Source organism: Octopus sinensis, linkage group LG1 (assembly GCF_006345805.1).
Source record: "Octopus sinensis linkage group LG1, ASM634580v1, whole genome shotgun sequence".
Taxonomy (NCBI): domain Eukaryota; kingdom Metazoa; phylum Mollusca; class Cephalopoda; order Octopoda; family Octopodidae; genus Octopus; species Octopus sinensis.
Genome location: NC_042997.1, coordinates 114,431,179 through 114,451,129, shown reverse-complemented (window position 1 = coordinate 114,451,129; position 19,951 = coordinate 114,431,179). Strand labels below are relative to the sequence as shown.

The following is a 19,951-nucleotide window of genomic DNA, read 5'->3' as shown; positions in this document are numbered from 1 at the left end:
GATAGAGGAATGCAGAAGATAGTGGGAGGTGAGCAGCAGAAGTAGTAGAGATGATACAGTTGTTGGGCGGGGGACAACAAGAGAGAGGGATGGCATGGTTGGGTTGGCTGCAGGAGTTGTGGGGAGGAGGGTGATGAGTGACTGTAATGTGGGTGGAGAGCATACATAGCACTCTCAGAACTCAGTTTTACTGATGAGGGCAAGTGTTTGTAAGAACCTCATATTGCCAGAAATCCTGATCCTTTGTCATCTCTTCTGTCAAGCTCAGGGTCCTGAGGTCAGCCTTAACCACTTCATCCCATGTTGTATTGGGTCTCCCTCTTTTGCAAGGTCTGGCCACATTTAGTGATTGGCACTTTATACAGCTGTCCTCATCCAATTACATCCCATGTCCATTCCAGTGCAGTCTTCTTTCTTGTACACAACATCTGATTGCTTTTATACTCAGTTTGTCACTCAGCACCTTTGTACTAATTCTTTCATGTACACTCACACTGCATATCCAATGGAACTTGCTTGCTTAATTTCTTTCCAACCTTCTCAAGTCTTTTGCATTCAAGGCCCATAGCTCACCCACCATGTAGCATTGTTGTTTTAACACAAGCATCATACAGTCTGCCCTTCAGTCTTATGGAAAAGATCTTTGTTGTTACCAGTTATCTCTGAATATTTTCCAACCAGTTATCTCTGAATATTTTCCAACCAGTTCTTACTCTAGCTACACTTGTTAGTCTACCAATGTTATATTACAATTTACTTAGAGGAATATATTAAGAAAATAGACAATATTTGAAGTTGTGATCATATTATCATTGAACAGAACTTTGAATTTAATCGTGTTCAAATATTTTGATTGAATTAATTTCTTTATCCTCCTCAATATCATTATTTTGGCATCTTTTTTATTTATTTTCCATGTTAATTCATAACTCTTCAGTGCTGTGTATCACCACATTCCTATGTCATGTTTGAGCTTTAGCATCCTGTGGCTCAGTTTCACCAGGTTTTCCTATGCCTACCTTCACCTCACATTGTTCTGTTCTCTTGTCAGCATATTTTAAACAGATGTTGCCTATGTATCAGCTCCTATAGCAAACATAAGTGGCCAAAATGGGGTTCCTCTAAAGGATCTCTGAAGGATGTTTATTCAACAAGATGTTGAGCTAGATCAGGAAATCTCTCATGGTTAAATTGATACTTTTCTGCATTGAGAAGTCACAGCTCTGGTACTTTGGACATGCGATTGCAATGTCACAGGAAAAAATTGCAAGATGGATTCTTCAAGCTGGGCTAACCAGCAGGAGACCTATGGATAGACCTAGAAAGAAATAGTTCAATAATATTCATAGTCTCAGTTGGTCACAGTTGGGAATCCATCTGGAAAATCTTATAATCAACCACAAGCGAAGTGTGCCAGGTGATGTGTACTTACCATGGTACTACCACTAGACAAGCTGTTCTACATGACAAATGATTGTTCCTACCACTTAATTCCTGAATTGATTTATCAAAGAGAGAATAAATATATCTAACATCAGTAGTCACATTCCCTACTCCAAAATCTCCCAAGATTACGATAAAAGGCTACTGTAAGTTTTATTCATCTCAGCCATAGTAGCATTCCATGTCCTCAGTAAGTCTACTTAAAGTCCTTTTGCACATGGTGCTATGTCTTGTTTCCAAGCTTCTCTACTTTGAAGTCTCTGCAATCATGTTTTTTTTTTCTTTATTTGCATTCATTAACATTTGAGCTTGAAGAGACCAATCATTGGTCCACTGTTTTATTGAGGGACAACATGTGTTAATATTTCATCTACTTTGATGTATCTGTATTCTGTAGGTGATGATTTTAGGACAGTGTTGTATTTATGCAACAAGCCAAGATCCTAGTGGCTCATATCTTGTTACTGAATTATGTCCAAGGCTGAAACTTTTTGTTCTCAATGGCTGGGTTTGTCTAGCTCCATGTACATATGGCTCATGTCATAATTCCACTCTCTAGGCAGCAGTGCTGATTTCAATTCCTTCAGTAGAAAATTCTACATGTGATAAGACCAGTGTTCTATTCAGTAAAAAAAAATAATTTTCATCTGTTTATAGAAAATGGAAATGAGCATCAGGCCTAATACCAGTTATTGATACGTACTGGAAAAAATGAATAGAACCTGTGTTTCAAAGAGCCAGCTTTGTTACATTCTGTGTCACACTGAATCTTGAGAACTATGTGTAGGGTACACGTGTCTATGGAGTGCTCAAGTATTTGCATGTAAACTTCATGAGCAGGCTGTTTCATTGATTGGATCAACTGGAACCCACATCATCATAACCAGTGGAGTACCAGTTAAAGAAACACTAATAAATAACATGGTGTATGTAATTTGTAACTAAATCAAGTAAATTCACAAAAATTGTAGCCCTACTAAATACAGTGTTAAGGGATCCTTTCAGATATGTGATGTTTACAGAAAGTAAGTGGAATTTTATTTGAAGATTATGTGGTTGGTCATTATTTATTTTGTATAATTGACTTCATAGAAACAACCTTTTCTCCCCTAAAAATACAAATATATCCCACAGTATTACTTAGTATACTGCATTTATTTCAATATATACTATCTAGATCACATCTAAGAAAAAACTGTTCAGTTAAGAGTAAGCCCTCATTAATTCGTTGGTCATTTATCCTACCGGTTGTACATCCTCTCCTAACACAACCACAAATGGTTCTGCCTTAAAACTAAATAATTCAGTGCTAATCCTTTCTTAATTCATTGAATGTACTTCAATATACAATCACTTGCACTTCTTACAATATACTTCGCTCTAATTATACACTAATAATAATCACTTTGTCTCACCTTTCAAAATACTTATCCACCTCTGTTACTCTCTTAAAAACATTAATCTAAAACTGGCTCCCTACTAATGTTTTCCATTCTACTTCTAATCTGCAAATGTTCAAATTAACCATCAACTATTAGAGTCTTAGTCGATTATTCTATTCCCTCAGTTGAAGAGGGTTTAAACAGTGTATGACCTCTGCCTTTCCTCTTCGGGTAACTATATAAGTATTTCATGCTCTATTGGGAACATAAATGTTATTTTATTTATTAATTTCAGTAAATCTTTATAATATTTTGTGATCTTCAGTTCTGTATTACAATCTTTCAAGTATACTGAGAGTATTTTGCTTGAAGTAGTGATTCTGATCCAGTTCATCTGAAAATACTTTTACAGTTCATGTATAACTTATAAATTCATTATATCATCATAGGAAGCCTTTATCAATTCCCTTCCTGTATATTAACCTTAGTCATTTTCATATTTCTGATGCTACAGAATTTTGATGGTTCTGAAGAGCAAAATATAAAAATTGTGCCATAACTACATCAGCTTCTATCAAAAGACAAAATTTTCCATAAAAGGGCATCTGCTTACAAACCATTTTGAAAATGTAATCATTTTGAAAAATTCTATTAGACATAGACACAGGTATTGTTATGTGGTAAAAAGTGTGCTTCTCAACCACATAGCTTCCAGTTCAGTACTGGTGCATAGCACCTCGGTCAAGTATCTTCTGCTATAGCTCTGTGTCTTCTAAAGCCGTGGTAGATGGAAACTGAAAGAAGTTTGTCATGTGTGTACTCCACCACCACCACTTGACAACAGGTTTTAGTTTGATTAGCAGTTCAATAAAAGAGACCAATGAAATAAGCACCAGCTTAAAAATAGGTACTGGGATTGATTTGTTCAACTAATTTCTTCAAGACGGTGCCCTAGCATGGCTGCAGTTCAATGAGTAAAACAAGTAAAAGATAAAAGATAAATTTGTAAGTAAAAGGAAATTCAGTTTAAAGTTGAATTTATCTAAAAACAGTGTTTGGAGAAAGAGACACTATACAAACCTATCCAGTATATGAGTTGGATTTGATATATATTGTCTTTCATTATATCTTATGTAATGGAGAGAAGCCTGTAGGAATTTTGCCTGTTATGGACAAGTGAATAAATTAACTGGAGAAATTATATTTCTTTCGATGTTTAATAGTTGAGTCTTTCTGTCTATAGGCAGTCTGATTCTACATTTCATATATCATTAGTACAAAGTATGAGATGATGATCATCATCGTTTAACGTCCGTTTTGCATGCTGGCATGGGTTGGACAGTTTGACTGAGGTCTGGAGAGCCAGCAGCTACACGAGGTTCCAATCTGGTCTGGCAATGCTTTTACAGCTGGATGCCCTTCCTAATAATGCCAACCACTCTGAGAGTGTAGTGGGTGCTTTTTATGTGCTACCAGCATGGGAGCCAGTCAGGCAGGCCTGGCATCGATCATGTTTGGATAGTGCTTTTTATGTGCCACTGGCGTAAGATCCAATCAGAGGGTCCTGGCATTGGCCACATTTGGATGGTGCTTTTTACATGCCACCAGCACAGGGGCCAGTCGGACGGACCTGACATCGATTATGTCTGAATAGTGCTTTTTACGTGCCACCAGCACGAGAGCTAATCAGGGGGTGCTGGCATCTTCCATGTTCAGATGGTGCTTTTTACATGCCACCGGCACAGGGGCCAGTTAGATGGTCCTGGCCTCGATCATGATTGGATAGTGCTTTTTATGTGCCACTGGCAAGGGAACCAGTCAGGGAGTACTGGCTTTGGCAATGTTCGGATGGTGCTTCTTATGTGCTACTGGCATGGGTGCCAGTCAGACGGACCTGGCATCAACCACATTCAGATGGTGCTTTTTACGTGCCACCAGCACTGGAGCCAGTCAGGGGACATTGGCATCGACCATGTTCGGATGATGCATTTTACGTGCCACCGGAACTAGAGCCAGTCAAGGGGCACTGGTCACAGCTATGATTTTGGTTTTACTTGACTCAACAGGTCTTCTCACGCATATCATGATTACATTAAATATATTTAAAGAGTTCAGGAAATGGAAGAAAGTGATAATGATTACATTTTGTTTTATAGTTTATCATTATTTCAATTGGTTTGTACAGTTGAAACTTCTTCACTTTGTGGTTATTATCTAAGACATGAAATAATTAACAGATTTTATTGTTTGGAGTAACACAATTTAATCTAAAGACAGAGAGTTAGGCTTGTAATAGGCATTAATAAGAAGAAAATAATTTATCAATATTTAGAAACATTTAGCTTACAAACATTTTTTTTAAATGATAATATTAAATTTCTAAAATGTAGATCTCAATCATTTTTTATCACATTATAAAACAATTATCAAAGTTATATATCATACTAAAACCTATATATATTATACTAGTAATGGAAAGCCTCCATACCAATTTTGGTACAGACTGATCCAGAGGTTTGGCTGTGCATAGATGAACCCCCCCCCCCCACATAAACAGAATTTTATAGATATAAATTAAAAGAAATATTTTTTAGACTGTATGTATTTCATGTTTTTTAGAAATATTTAATACTTGTTTAAAGGCAGAGTGTTGTAGTTCACAAATGACTTTGTTTGAAACCTTATATTTTGTTTTTTGTTTATTGTTGAATTTTTTTTTTTCAAGTTATATTTGGCTATGGGTATTAGTAATCACATTGTTATATTATTTCCATCTACTATGAATACTTTGTTTAAATAATCTTTTTGAACAGAAAATTATATTAACATGTGTTATTCTAAACAATAATTTCACATATCTGTGAACTAAGATGGACTTATTTTGGTGTCTCACATATCTGTGAACTAGTGATGGACTTGTTTTGGTGCTTTACAAATTACTTAGTAAAGTACATTTTACTCAGTTGGCAAGACTAAGCGTGATCAATATATAAAGAGAATATAGTGTTGAGAAAATATCTCTAGAGGATATCCTGCATATCAGCTTCATTGAAAAGGTTTCATAATACAGAAACTTGTCAGTTGCTTCACCAGTTGGCTTTAAAGACAAGATTCACTCCAATTGGCATTGTTTATATTGTCCCCAAAATTTTGAACCACTGATCTAATTAATTGAACAGATCTAATAAGGGAGCTTTCTCCCTTGTTTTTAAATTTAAACATATCCAGAGGGTGTTTTCATCTATTAATTGCTTGGTAATCTGTTGTATTTTTTACAACTCATTACATATATGAGACCATACCAAATTTTAATTTAGTTTTCAGAATGCTCTCTTACACTACTTTTCTTCAGCCTATTGGCGTTATGTGGAATTTACTGTTTTCTTAAGTGACTACAATATTTATTTTTTTGTACATTAAAAAAGGCTGCTTTTAATCATCACACTAAATATTATTTTTAACTCAATTGAAAATAGATATATTTAGACAAGATTTCATTATAGAGTTTTCTAATTTTCTTATTTGTTCATACTAAAAAAAATATTCTCAATTTCACTGTCTTGTACTTGTTGTAACCTGTATGTCTAGGTTTAATTAGGTGTCAAACAGCTTTTATGCTTTCAAGATATATACTTTTGATTTTTGTTGTTAAGGAAGTTTAAAAAAATATAGTAAAAGGCCTAATTGTTCAGTGAGTACATTTATTTATTTTGCCCTAAAATGGCTTATTTATTTTGTTTTAATAACTATTTTAACATGCATTTGCAGATCTTAGACATAGAGCCTAAAGTAAATGGAATAGTAATAGATGTGAGATTACAATAAGCTAAAGAAATTTATAACCAGCATTTTAAGTAGTAAACATTAAAAGAAAATAAATACATTATCAAATTAAATACATTATGAAAGAAAATAAATATATTATCTTGATGGTTTTCTGGAAAATAATCGTTGCTTTAAGTTTAAACATTATTTCTTTCTATGTTGAGGGAATGAGTTTTAAACTCTTGCACACACACACACACACACACACACGCTCTCTCGCTCTTGCTCTTATAATAATAATAATGAAATTATTGTATACAGTGCTCAGGTGCACCACAACTTGTCAGAAAGTGCATATAAAGTACATGCAGTAATGTAGAAATGTCTGGAAAGCGAACAATGTATGAGTCAGATACATGCTTGTGTGTGTATGGAGGGGAGAAAATCAAGTGTAGTGTTGGCGAATCTCAGGAAGCATGGAAGTTTTGAAGGATGCAGTGCTCCGACAACTAACAACCGATGCCGGCAGTTTGTTCCATGCTTCAGCAACTCTCAGCGTGAAAAAATGTTTCCTGAAGTCATGGGAGCTGTGCTGTTTTCTTACTTTGTAAATATGTCCACGGGTGTTAGATGGGTGGAGTTTGAAGAGGTGCTCAGAGTTATTGTTTGTACGATGGTTGATAATTTTATGGGTGTCTGCCAAGTCAGCTGCCAGACATCGGAGTTTCAATGTGTACATGCCCAGGGAAGTAAGGCGTTCAGGATATGGCAAATGCCTGATGGAGGGTATTCTTTTGGTTGCACGTCGCTGAACAGCTTCCAGACGATTGATATCCTGGGCAAGATAGGGGTTCCAGACCGGTGATGCAAATTCCAGGTGAGGTCTTACCATAGCTATATAAAGCCGCAGATAGATAGCCGGAGAGTGGCTCTCAAAGGATTTGGTGAGTGATGCCAAGACACCCTCAGCCTTCTTGACAATTTTAGCTCTTGCTCTCGCTCTCTCTCTCTCTCTCTCTCTCTCGCTCTTGCTCTTGCTCTCTTTCTCTCTCTCTCTCTCTCTCTCTCCATCTGTCTGTCTTACTATCTGTCTCTCTCGCTCTCTGTTTCTCTGTTTGTCTGTCTCTCTCGCTCTCTGTCTCTCTGTTTGTCTGTCTCTCTCGCTCTCTGTCTCTCTCGCTCTCTGTCTCTCTGTTTGTCTGTCTCTCTCGCTCTCTGTCTGTCTCTCTTACTCTCTGTCTGTCTATCTCACTCTCTGTTTGTCCCTCTCTCTCTCTGTTTGTCTCTCTCTGTCCCTCTCTCAATGCAAATAAGTGCACTGTAACGTCTTATTTATCATTTTCTATTGCTTTGATCTCAGGAAGAAATTTTTTTTTTTTAAATATATCATCAATATTCTCATGTTGGTGTTTTACAAACATTTTTAATTAGGGTATGTTGTCATGATTATCTATCTATCTCTCTCTCTTTATCTCTTTTTACTAATTACTACATCTTATAAGCAGATACATTTTATTATTATTATTATTTCGTGTATATATAATTTTTATTAGTATATGAAGGTATATTTGTACTTATTCAAATGCATGGACAAATATAGAAGTCTGGTTAAAAACGGGTGGTAGGGAAGATATAATGTTTTCTGTTACTTTTATCTTAAACAACTTTAAGGGATGTATTATAAAATATTGATGCAGAACCAGCCTCCTTATTAAATAGGATTGAACCTGTCTTTATCAGATATGATGGATGACTAATATGTACAAGAGTATATTTTTAGTGGTAGTTTTATGTTGAAATATCAAATTTATTTTATATACATTACAGTTAATTTGCCTTTTTTGCAATGTATTTGCAAAAGTATGATGTATAGATGGATGTGTGTGTGTGTGATATTTTTAATGTAGATATCAAAAGATGCATACCAAACAAATGTTCCAGACTTCATGAAACATTTCCACAGTATACTAGAACTTAGCTGTCTGAAGGAAAAAATTCTTAATCCATTATGCATGTATTTTTTTATTGTATGCAGGCAAGAATACTTTACAGGACAGAAAAAAGTCTCTCGGGAAATCTTTAACCCGAACATATGGATTTAGATTGCCTAAAACATCAAAAGCTCTAAGAAAAACGCAGTCTTTAAAGATTAAGGTACAGTTTCTTTGTTGACATGGCTCAATAGTAGCACTTAGCAACAGTAATGCACAGTGTGTCTACTAAAGTATTATATACTTACTTTCTTTTTGAGTGTGTAGTCAGTTGTAGTACTGTAATATGCACTGCTTAATAATAACAAATAGCCTAGCAAAGCACAATTAACATTGATGTTCCCAGAGATTGAAATTGTAGTGAATTTTAGTTAGAAGGAATTGTAATTATGAAAGATTTATTATATCTTATATTCTGATTTGAATTTTCTGTTTGGAATTTTGTATTAGGATTAAGATGGGCTTAATGATAACAACTTTTTAATCACTAAGAATGTATTAATTGATAAGTTAATTAGTACAAAAAAAAACAACAAATTATTGTTGTGTTAAGAAAGGTAGTTTCAAATACTCCCACACTTTGTAGTTATATATTTAATTCCTGAGTTATTTTTACCTTTTAGTACTGATCATTGTTTATACAAATTCAAAACTTATGCTTCCCATGGCCTAGCTTATATCCTCTGTATAGTGTTCAGTCCTTTTTTTCCAATTGTAGAAACATGTAATTATATAAGTTCTCGCTAACCTTCCAAATGTCATTCAGTTGTAATTGTAACAATTAACCATTTGCACTTGAAACACCTCCGTTTTCTCTCACATTTACTAATGGCATTCTTTTTATGTCATGCACAGATGATATCTAGATAACTAGTTTGTTATGTTTGACATTAACCAACATCTTGATTAATCCTTTTTGCAGTGCAATTTCATTATCAAACTTTTACTATGACTTTTGCAATTAGGACCAGATACCCTGTAGATAAATACCCTCCAACTCACCCTCCAGTTTTGAATTATATTAAAAACAATAGACAATAAATAGAAAAGCTATTTTTGTGAGTATTTACATGAACCTGGTATTAATTCTATATTTATCAATTGGTTGAACAGCACTCTTCAGCCACTCATTTACACTTAGTTTCCTCTTTGTCATGAAATGTGTGAACATGTATAACGTTCTTTATCTAGGCTAAAACTAAAGGTAAAGTTACTAGTCTTTGCAACTGTCACTAGAAATATGACATCTATGTAAATAATGGTTTCAAAGTTTGGCACAGGGCCTGCAGGTTTTGGAGGGGGTGGGGAAGTTGATTGCAGTGACACCAGTACATGACTGGTACTTATTTTATCAACCCCAAAAGGATGTGAAAGGCAAAGTACAACTTATTTGTGAAACAATGTATCTATGACTACATTACTGAATGCATTTTTTCATTTCTTCAAAATTGAATGAAGGATTGGAAGATTTGTCTTCTTATTTCCAGCAGGCCAAGTGGCTACATAAAAGCTCCTTTGTTGGTTTTCAATGGGGTAGCTCAGTATCTCCTCTATAGTAACTCACATAACTCTATCCCTCTATTATCCTCTAACCTCTTACTTTGCACAAATCCACCTCTCTCTGTTCCACTCCCTCTCCAAGCTGAGGAGTTTTTGTCTTGCAAGTTACTTGGTAACCCCTCTGGTGTTGGTGCCACATAAAAAGCACTAGTGCTGGTGTCACATAAAAAGCATCTAGTACACTCTATAAAGTGGTTGGTGTTAGAAAAGGCATCCAGCTGTAGAAACCATGCCAAAGCAGACAATGGAACCTGGTGCAGCTCTCTGGCTTGCCAGCTTCTGTCAAACTGTCCAACTCATGCCAGCATGGAAGATGGATGTTGATGATGATGATGATGATGATAATTAAGATGGAAGAATTGTTAGTGCATTGGAAAAAAATGCTTAGCAGCATATTGTCTGAGTTCAAATCCTGCCAAGAACAGCTTTGTCTTTCATCCTTTTGGAGTTGATAACATAAAGTACTAGTGAAGTACTGAGGTCGATATAATCAACTATCCACTGTCCTTAATAAAATTACTGACCTTAAGTCAAAACTTGAAACACTTATTATTTTCTGACAGAATTGTTATCACGCCAGACAGATGTTTAGTGGCATTTCATTTATCTCGACATTCTGAGTTTTAATTCTGCTGAGGTGAGGTCAGTTTTGCCTTTCATTCTTTTAGGGCTAGTCAGTTACATGGAACCCAGTTCAGCACTGGCACCAATATAATTGACTAGCCCCTCCACCAAATTTCAGGCCCTGTGCCTGTAGTAGAAAATTGCTATTTTTTATTTGTTTATATATTTTTCACCCTGGAATAATGAAAGTCAACCTTGACATAGTACAGATCCAGAATGTAGAAGGATGAAATGAATGAAATATTTTTTTGTAATCTTTTAGCCAGGAGAGAAGAGAGTGCTTATGACCCTTTCATAGGTGTTTGAGACTGGTGGGAAGGAGGGCAGAATTTTAAACTGGTGACTTGTCTCAAATGCTTGCAACTGAGTGCATTCTACTAAAGATAACCAAGAATCAGGTGGGTGGTGTTGAAGCAGGTGGTGATGTTAAAACAGGTGACAAATTAAGTCTACATCTAAATAAACCATGGTGGGAGAATTTAAATTGAGAACACAAGGAGCTGGAATAAATACTATAAGGCATCCAATTTGATATTCTGAGAGTTTTGCAAATCCACTGCTCTGGATTGGTATTTTTCTTTTTATCCCAAGAGGATATAGTATTTGTTGTGGCATTTACCATTTCTACCACATGCCTGTCTTCAGTATTAATTAATAAATGGTTTCTAATATAGACACAGGCATTTAAAGTTTATTGAAAATGTATAGTTGATTTAATCAACATTATTGATTGACTGGTACTTATTATCATTAGTCAATTTATTAACATTTAACCCTCTGGAACTATAACAAAATTTGTTTCAACTCAAGAATTAATCACAATTCTTGAAAAGTAAGTACAAAAATGAATGATGACTTATCTGGACTAATACAAAAAAAAAAGCCCTCTATTTTATAAGGAAGTGGAAATAGTTGATTTTATGGGCATTTTATTGACTTATGTCACAACCTTTTGTTCTCAAACAATACTTAAAACTGAAATCATCAAATGGTTATTGAAGCTTTAATGCTATTATCAGGTTACTGTTCCAATTACTTTTGTTTCTTATTCGACAGCTATCTAACTATTTATATGTTTTACACACCTACAACTGAGATAACAAGCATTCCTTATGAGTCAGAGGGAAAATTTGAACCATTTGTTGAACATTTGAATTGTTGGCTAATTCAGTTTTATATCTTTTTGACTACAGTTTTTACTGAAAGCCGTTTCTTTGACAGATGTAACATTGTTGATGTTTTTTTAAAAAACCAAATTTAACTCATTTAAAAATTTTTCTCCAGACTTGTTTAGCATAATATTTACAACTACAAAATCCATCCAACACAATTCGTCATCATCATCATCATTTAATGTCTGGTTTTGCACCATTCTTCTATACTGACTTACCTACTTATTTTTTGCAATGACTATTTCTGTTGAAATTCCTTATCAAGCAGCCCAACCAATAAATTTTGTACTTGTTTCACAGCAGTTATTGTATACTTCAAAGCAAATATACTTGAAATATAAATTTCCGTGAAAACTGCCGTAGTATTTTATGTCTGTTTATTGTTCTTATCATTAATAATCATTACACTTGATTTAGCTTTCATTACATATAATTTTCTCAAAGCTTTGAATTAAAAGAAAGAGCGAAATAAAAAAGAAACTTTGTACCTTTTTCACCTCATGGCTAAGATATAAAACAAAAAAATACTTTTGTTCAATCATTATATTTTCTGAATCTTAGATTTATGGAGATATTTAAAATGGGCATTCCCCTCCAATTTTCATTTAGCAATGAGAATTTATGTTGTATTTCTTTTTATTTTATGTGATCAAAATTTTCTACAACATGCCATTATCGAATTTTCTCATAAAATACTTTCCTATTATATTTCTTTTATTTTTATCAGACCATCTTTGCTTCTTGTTTGACAGGCTTTGAGAATAATTTCTGAAAGGACTGAGATGGAGGGTTTTTAAAAAAAATTTTTCTCTTCCTCTCCAATGAAAACCCTAATCTCTATTTTTAATTTTTGTTTATTAATTTACTTTTCACAAGTGCCAGAAATAGTAAGGTACCTATCAAAATCAGTGTTTTTCAGCCTTATAAGAATGGTGACACTCAAAGAGGAAACGACACTCTAGACATGTATTTTTTGTGAATTAATTATCATATAGCTGTTGAATATAATGTAATCAGATTGTGAAAGCAAGCATGAATGATCACAATAGGTAATGAATGTTAATCTGCTAATGTGAAAAATATTCTGACCTCAGATAAATTATATTGACACACCTGTATTATTTTGTGACACACAGGTGGAAAATGACTTACACCTTTTAGTTTTCACTTGCTATATTCAGTATTCAAATCCTGCAACGGTCAACTTTACCTTTCATCTCTCTGTGGTTGATGTAAGAAGGTAGAGTATTGAGAATCATTAGCTTGACTAAATCTCTAACTTTTTAAATAGGTAGTCCTGTGTCATTGTGAGAAAGAAATTTTTATTATAGTTAATCCCTTCACACCCACACACACATTTCTTTTTATTCATTGCTGTTTATTGGACTGGTCATTGCTGGAGCATTTCCTTCAAAATTTTTTTTGATTGTATCAACTCTAGCACTTCAATCTGGTACTATTTTATCAATCTTTATCGAACCACTAAATTACAAGACATAAACAGACACAATATAACAACACCTGTTTTTAGACCAGTGTAAGAATAAACACAAATGTATGTGCGCGCGCACACACACATACACACACACACACACACACACACTCTTCTGTATAGTTTTCATCTACCAAATTTCCAAATATTCTACTCACAAGACATTAGTAGACATTAGTTATAGTAGATTTTGTTGCTCATAAGATTTGGCTATAGTAGAAAACACTTGGCCAAGGTATTGTACTGTGAGGTTGGACTCAGAATTACATGATGACACTCAGAACCTCTTAACCACACACCCATACACATACAGAGTAAAAAAGAGAGAGAAAAATGTTTCTTATGGGGCCTTCTTTCCATGCTTCTGGGTGTTTCCACCCCAGGCTTGTTTTTCTTTGGTGGTGAAATTCTGATAATTTCTCTGCATTCTTTTCGAAACAATCTATATGTTTCTATTGCCTCTCCTTGTGCTTACTGTGAGTTAATGAAGCATATTTCAAATTTGTTGGATTGAACACATTCCATCTCACAACTAAAATGTCACTGAATCTCTTGCTTCTAAATAAGTTTACTTTTTCTGTATTTTGTTGATGGGTTTCCAGCTTTTACAAGTATGGCTATGTGGGTAAGAAGTTTACTTTACAACTGTTTGGTTTTTGGTTTTGAATTCAATCTCATTGTATGACACCTGGTAACTGTATTCTTTCATATCTTCTAGTTGATTAAGACCCGATGAGTGAACACTCTTGTAGGTGGAAATTGTATGGAAGCCAAGTGGAAGAACCTTTCTTGTTCTTGGACGGTTGACTTAATCTGTCACCCTTGGATGCCTTTGGCCAAGTACATTTTGTTGCAAGTATTTAGGCAAGGTCTCAGGATTAACATAACTTCTGCCCTTCCTTGCAGCAGTCTAAGGCTCTTCTCTCCCTGGGCAACAAAAACAAATAATAATAATAATAAAGATTAGGCAGGACATTTCATTTTGCGATTAACAATTTTGCTTTGCTGCTCTAAACATTTGTTAATCACTTTGTGTCCTGTAATTTTGAAATCAATTTTCTGCTTTTATTTCTTTCCATTATCCAAGCACACCCCATATTGATTCATACTTCTTTATATTTCATGTGGTTTTAGGTTCAGTCTCACTGTATGGCACCTTGAGCAAGTGTCTTCTACTGTAATATCAGGTCAATCAAAGCCTTGTAAGTGGATTTGGTAGATAGAAACTGATAGAAACCCGTCGTTTGTGTGTGTGCTTCCTTGTCTTAACATTGAATGATAGTTGTAAATGATGGCTACTGTCATTCATTTCCAATATTCTGTGACATGTCTGGCCAGGGAGGAAATATGACTTCACTTGGAAACAGTTCAGGGTTGACAAAAGGAAAGATATCTATCCATAGGGAAATCTACCTCAGTAAACTCCATTCAACATGCAGAAGCATAGGAAAGTTTATTATTGGCATTATCGAGGCAGCAAGCTTGCAGAATCATTACCATGCCAGGCAAAATGCTTAGGAACATTTTATCCATCATTCTGTTATGAGTTCAAGTTCCATTGAGGTCAAATTTACCTTCTGGGGTCGATATAATATGTACTAGTTGAGCACTGGGGTTGATGTAATTGACTTGCTCCTTTCCACAAAATTGCTGGTTTGTGCCAAAATTTGAAACCCATTACTACTACTACTACTACTACTACTACCACCTAGATTTATAGATGATATAATGCTTGTCAAAAATAATATTAAAAATAAATTTAACATGCAGGACTTGCCAACTGAGTAGAATATACTTATTAGATGTTCTCAACAAAGTTAGTGTATAGAACGTACCTCAGGGAGATATTCTTTTAGTCATATTGTTGATATTCATAATCAGTGTTACTGCATTCATATCATCATCATCTTTCTGCTTTTCATGCTGGCTTGGGTCCAATTCAGTTCTTATTTGTAGTTACTACCCTCTTAAATGGGTTGGAAAATCATGTCTAGCTCATATGTTTCATATTTGGCATGGCTGAATGCCCTTCTTTCATAAATTATTCTGCAGAACATACTTGCAGCATTTTATCATGATACCAGCACTGGAAAAGTTGCTACCTCTCCATTCATTTGCTATGGATATGGAGTGGCAGACTGGGTCTAAAAATATTGGTTGCCAGGAAACTAAGGGGGCTCATCTGTAACAAGGGGGCCCACGCGCAACTACAAGGGGGCCCATCCACAACTCTAAGGGGGCCCACCTGCGACTATAATGCTATCATTTATTTATTTTTGTTTGTTAAAAGTATTATTTTCAACTGTCTGCAAACACAGCCAGGCTGAATTAACTAATGCATTCTTCCAGGAGTGAATAAAAATTCTCAAACTTGAGGAGATGGGCCCCTTAGATACTAACATAGGCCCCCATATATGGACTCTAATGGTGCAGAAGCCTACTTTTCATTGGGTAAGCTGGCAACCTGGCCAGTCTGCCACTGGATATGTTTTATTATAAAACTGGCATTAGTGAGATGGTCATGTATCGTAAATCTAAAGAATTTTTACTACTCTGATATAGTTGTACTCATTAGGTAACATGTTCAAAAATGTGATTAGAAGAGAGGGTGATGACAAATGAATCAAGAAGGGTAGATGAAGGTTGCAAAAGAGTAGGCAGTGATGGATTAAGGGAGAGTAATAGAAGTGCCGATGGTTGATGGTAAATATGAGTGGAAATGGTGAGTCAGTAGTATGTCGCTGTAGGAAGAAGGGGGTGTGTTGATGAGTAACAGTACAGAAACAGTGATGGTATGTAATTATGGATTCTGCCTTTAATTAATATTATAGAATAACACAGCAAATAGAAGATAGGGTGGGTGGAGAGAAGGTGATGCTTCATTGAGGAAATATAGGACCAAAACATGTAGGTTGTTTCCATCTATAGGCTTTGAAGACAAAATCATCTTGTATCTGTATTATGTATATTTTCTAGAAAGTTCAGTTGACTGGTCTTATTGTAGTTATCTCCCTTGATTGTTGATTTTTGGATTTTAATCACCCTTAGAAGTACTTTTTGTCTACAGACTGTAGAAGTAATCTTAGTTAATCCAAATTTTTTAACTCACTATATTACATATGTAAAACCCAACTGCATTTGTATTTAATACCCAGAATGTACCCCTGGTAATCTCTCTCAATCAAATTAGCAATATTAAGAAAATGCAGCTTTAAAGAAAAGACTGAAGATAACCTTAGGACTTCTAGGCATTATTAATAGAATATATAGCTTAAATAATGTTTGATGGAAACAAAGATAAGTCCTGAGGAATTCTGTTTATGTCAAATTACTTACATACAAAACAAAACACATGAATTTTCTTTCTAATATAATTAAATTTAGCTTATTTGATTTAGTATTTGCCTTAATTAAAAATAGTCTCCAGTCTTTTTAAAAATTATATTTTCAACCATCTATACTATAAACAAATTTGTATTATTTACATTTGACGGATATTTGTCCTCATCTTGTTTGCTGTTAACACAATGTTTCGGTTGATATACCCTCCAGCCTTCATCAAGTGTCTTGGGAAAATTTCGAACATGGGTTCTCATTCCTAAGGTGTTTTGCGATATTATTATTATTATTATTATTATTATTCAGGTCACTGCTTGGAATAAAACTCCAAATCTTGGGGCTAATAACCCATGAACATATGGCGTAGTGGTTAAGAGCGCAGGCTACTAACCCCAAGATTCCAAGTTCGATTCCAAACAGTGACCTGAATAATAATAATATAATATCGAAAAATACCTTAGGAAGGAGAACGCAAGTTTGAAATTTCCCCAAGACACCTGATGAAGGCTGGAGGGTATATCAGCTGAAATGTTGTGTTAACAACAAACAAGATGAGGACAACTATCCATCAAATGTAAATAATGTACATAATTCCTCATCGTTTAAATATAGAACTGTATGAACAAATTTGCTTATTAACCACTTCATTGCAAAATTAAATTTCATCATTATTCCAGTAATGATGTTAAATATCTACCAAAAATAGAATTGGTATTTGCTGAAAGTCACATTGCCTCAGTAAACTTGACATACCTCAACAGAAAATAGTTTCAAACATGACATTCTTCAATAAGGATAGATTGCTAGGTAAAACTGCTTTCTGCAGTTAAGAGTAATGAAACTTTGGTTATATCTGCTTTCTGCAGTAAAAGAGTAACTTTTTACTAAAAGAAAGCAATTATTAAAGTCTACACTGTGTAGAAAATTCTTGAAAATTCTAATTTTCATATAGTTTTATCAAAATGTGGTTTTCAAAATTGTTTTATTATTGAGAATTTCAGCTAAATGATTAAGTTTTCTACAAGATAAAATCTTACTCTGTGAGATAACATTTTTTTATGCCTTACTCCCTTCTCTCTCCATTTCTTTTTGTTTTATTGCTTCTATTCCCCTGTCTTTCTCTATCCTTATAATTTTTCTTTGCTTCTTTTACTCTTATCCACAGTTTTTTCCTTACAACACACTCTCTCAACTTCCTCTGTTGATTTGTTTTCATTATAAATACATGATTACAAAGTTTTTCTTTTTGTTTACCACCTCTACTCCTCTCTGTCTTTCACTCTCTCTAATCTTATAACTTTTCTTCTTTCATTCATCCTCTTTATAGCATTTTTTTAATGTCTTACTCCCTTCTCTCTCTCTCTTTCCATTTCTTTGTTTACTGCCTCTACTATGACTAGTCTTTCTCTTTGTCTATCCTTATAACATTTCCTCTCTCACTCTTAGCCTCAGTTTCTTTCTTTGCAATTCTCTCTCTCTCCAATTATTTTCTTTAAAATCATGGGATTGCAAAGGTTTCCGTTGAGATATTTTGAGAATATTTGTGAGAATTTTTACATTATATCTATTTATTATAAAAATTACATTGAATTTCTTTATTTCAAGTTTTATTTGGTTACACACAAATGTGAAAATCATGGTCCTTTGAATAATGAAAGCCTTGGGTTAGTTTCTGTACCTGAATTGTCAGCTTTGTGTTTATTAAGTAATATATTGATTTCATTTAATATATATTAAGTTGTTTGATAAGAGGAGGACTGAGGATTTGGTGGGAATGCTGGGGTTGGAGGAATCAGTGGAATGGTTGGCAAGGGTGAATGGAGTGAGGTGGTATGGGCATGTGTTGAGGAGGGATGAAGAGCATGTTCTGAGGAGGGTGATTGCATTTGAGGTAAATGGAGCATGAAAGCGAGGTAGACTGAGGAAAGGGTGTAGGAGGAGATTGGGAGTGTTAGTTTGAAAAAGGAGGATACCCAAAACTGGGCGAGATGGTGTGAGAGTAGTTGCTATGGCATTGAGGTAGATCTGGCCACCCCTGTTAACAGGGACAAAACCCGGATTTAAAACACTTGATGATGATGATTGCAATACAATACACATGCTGCACTATTTGTTTCCACATTAGGATTTATCACATCAACAAATACTAGCAGAAAACTGCATGGAGGATGGTGTTTCTGCTAGTCTTTTTACGAAAACAATTATGTAACTTTATTATGATCTAACCCAGAATACTTAGGATGGCTCTATGTTTGGTAACAAAATTTGTTCAGTCATACATGTTAATTGTATATCTATTTTAAAAAAATTATCATCATAAGTTTCAGTAATAGATAACTATCAATATAAACTTAAGTGACTTTTTCACCTATAATTCCTTGCTTTGATGAATTTTATTTGTAAATACAGTACATCAGTGTCTTACGGCCACCTCTTCAAGATTCAAATAAATATGTCATTGTAGTCAACATTTGAATGAATGCATTCAGTCAATGAAATTTCCTATAATTTTCTTCTTCACTTGAGAAATACTGTTTCCTTTATGCTTGTCATATTTTAATAATAATTCAATGAAATGTATGCAATTATACCTAACAATGACTTTGGTGACAAAAGGATATACTTTTAATAAGTTTTTTACTGCTTGTCAACTCAAATTTATTCATGATTTTCTATAATACCTGTCCATCTATCAATTCACCTGTAAACCATACTTAGTTGATGAATTTAGTTTAATATGTATTTTCTCATACTAGTGTGGGTTAAATAAATCTGCAACAGCACAACACTTTTGAACACATTTGTGTGTAAGCATGTGTGTGTGTATTCTATGCACTTTTATGTGTGTATACCAATGTAGTTATCTCTCCTACTTCATTATTTCTATATCAAATCCAATAAAACACCATGTTTTATTGGATTGACATTTTACATGTATCCCATCATATTTACCTCATTCTTTGTGCTTGCTCTTAATTTCCTTCATTTACTGTTCATGATAAAACACCCAGTGTTTTATCTGTAAAGTGGTTGGTGATGAAAAGAGTAAGTAGCTATAAAATATCAATACTCCAAAATAGTAATAAATGAAGATGTAGACCCCACAAGCTATGGTGCAGGTACTCCGTCTAGAAGAGCCCTCACCAATTTATAAGACAACTGGTACAGGCTAAATAGGACTCT

The 19,951-nt window shown here is 34.4% G+C and overlaps 1 protein-coding gene across 1 annotated transcript in view; it reads left to right on the top strand.

The window, feature by feature from the left end:
- The first annotated feature begins 2,455 nt into the window (after positions 1 to 2,455).
- The window catches only part of LOC115215152 (tetratricopeptide repeat protein 28), a 133,241-nt gene continuing 115,745 nt past the window's right edge, over positions 2,456 to 19,951 (top strand). Inside the window, exons 1-2 of the mRNA XM_029784328.2 lie at positions 2,456 to 2,468; positions 8,626 to 8,744. Of these exons, the coding sequence (XP_029640188.2) occupies positions 2,456 to 2,468; positions 8,626 to 8,744 (132 nt within the window). The remainder of the gene's footprint in view (positions 2,469 to 8,625; positions 8,745 to 19,951) is intronic.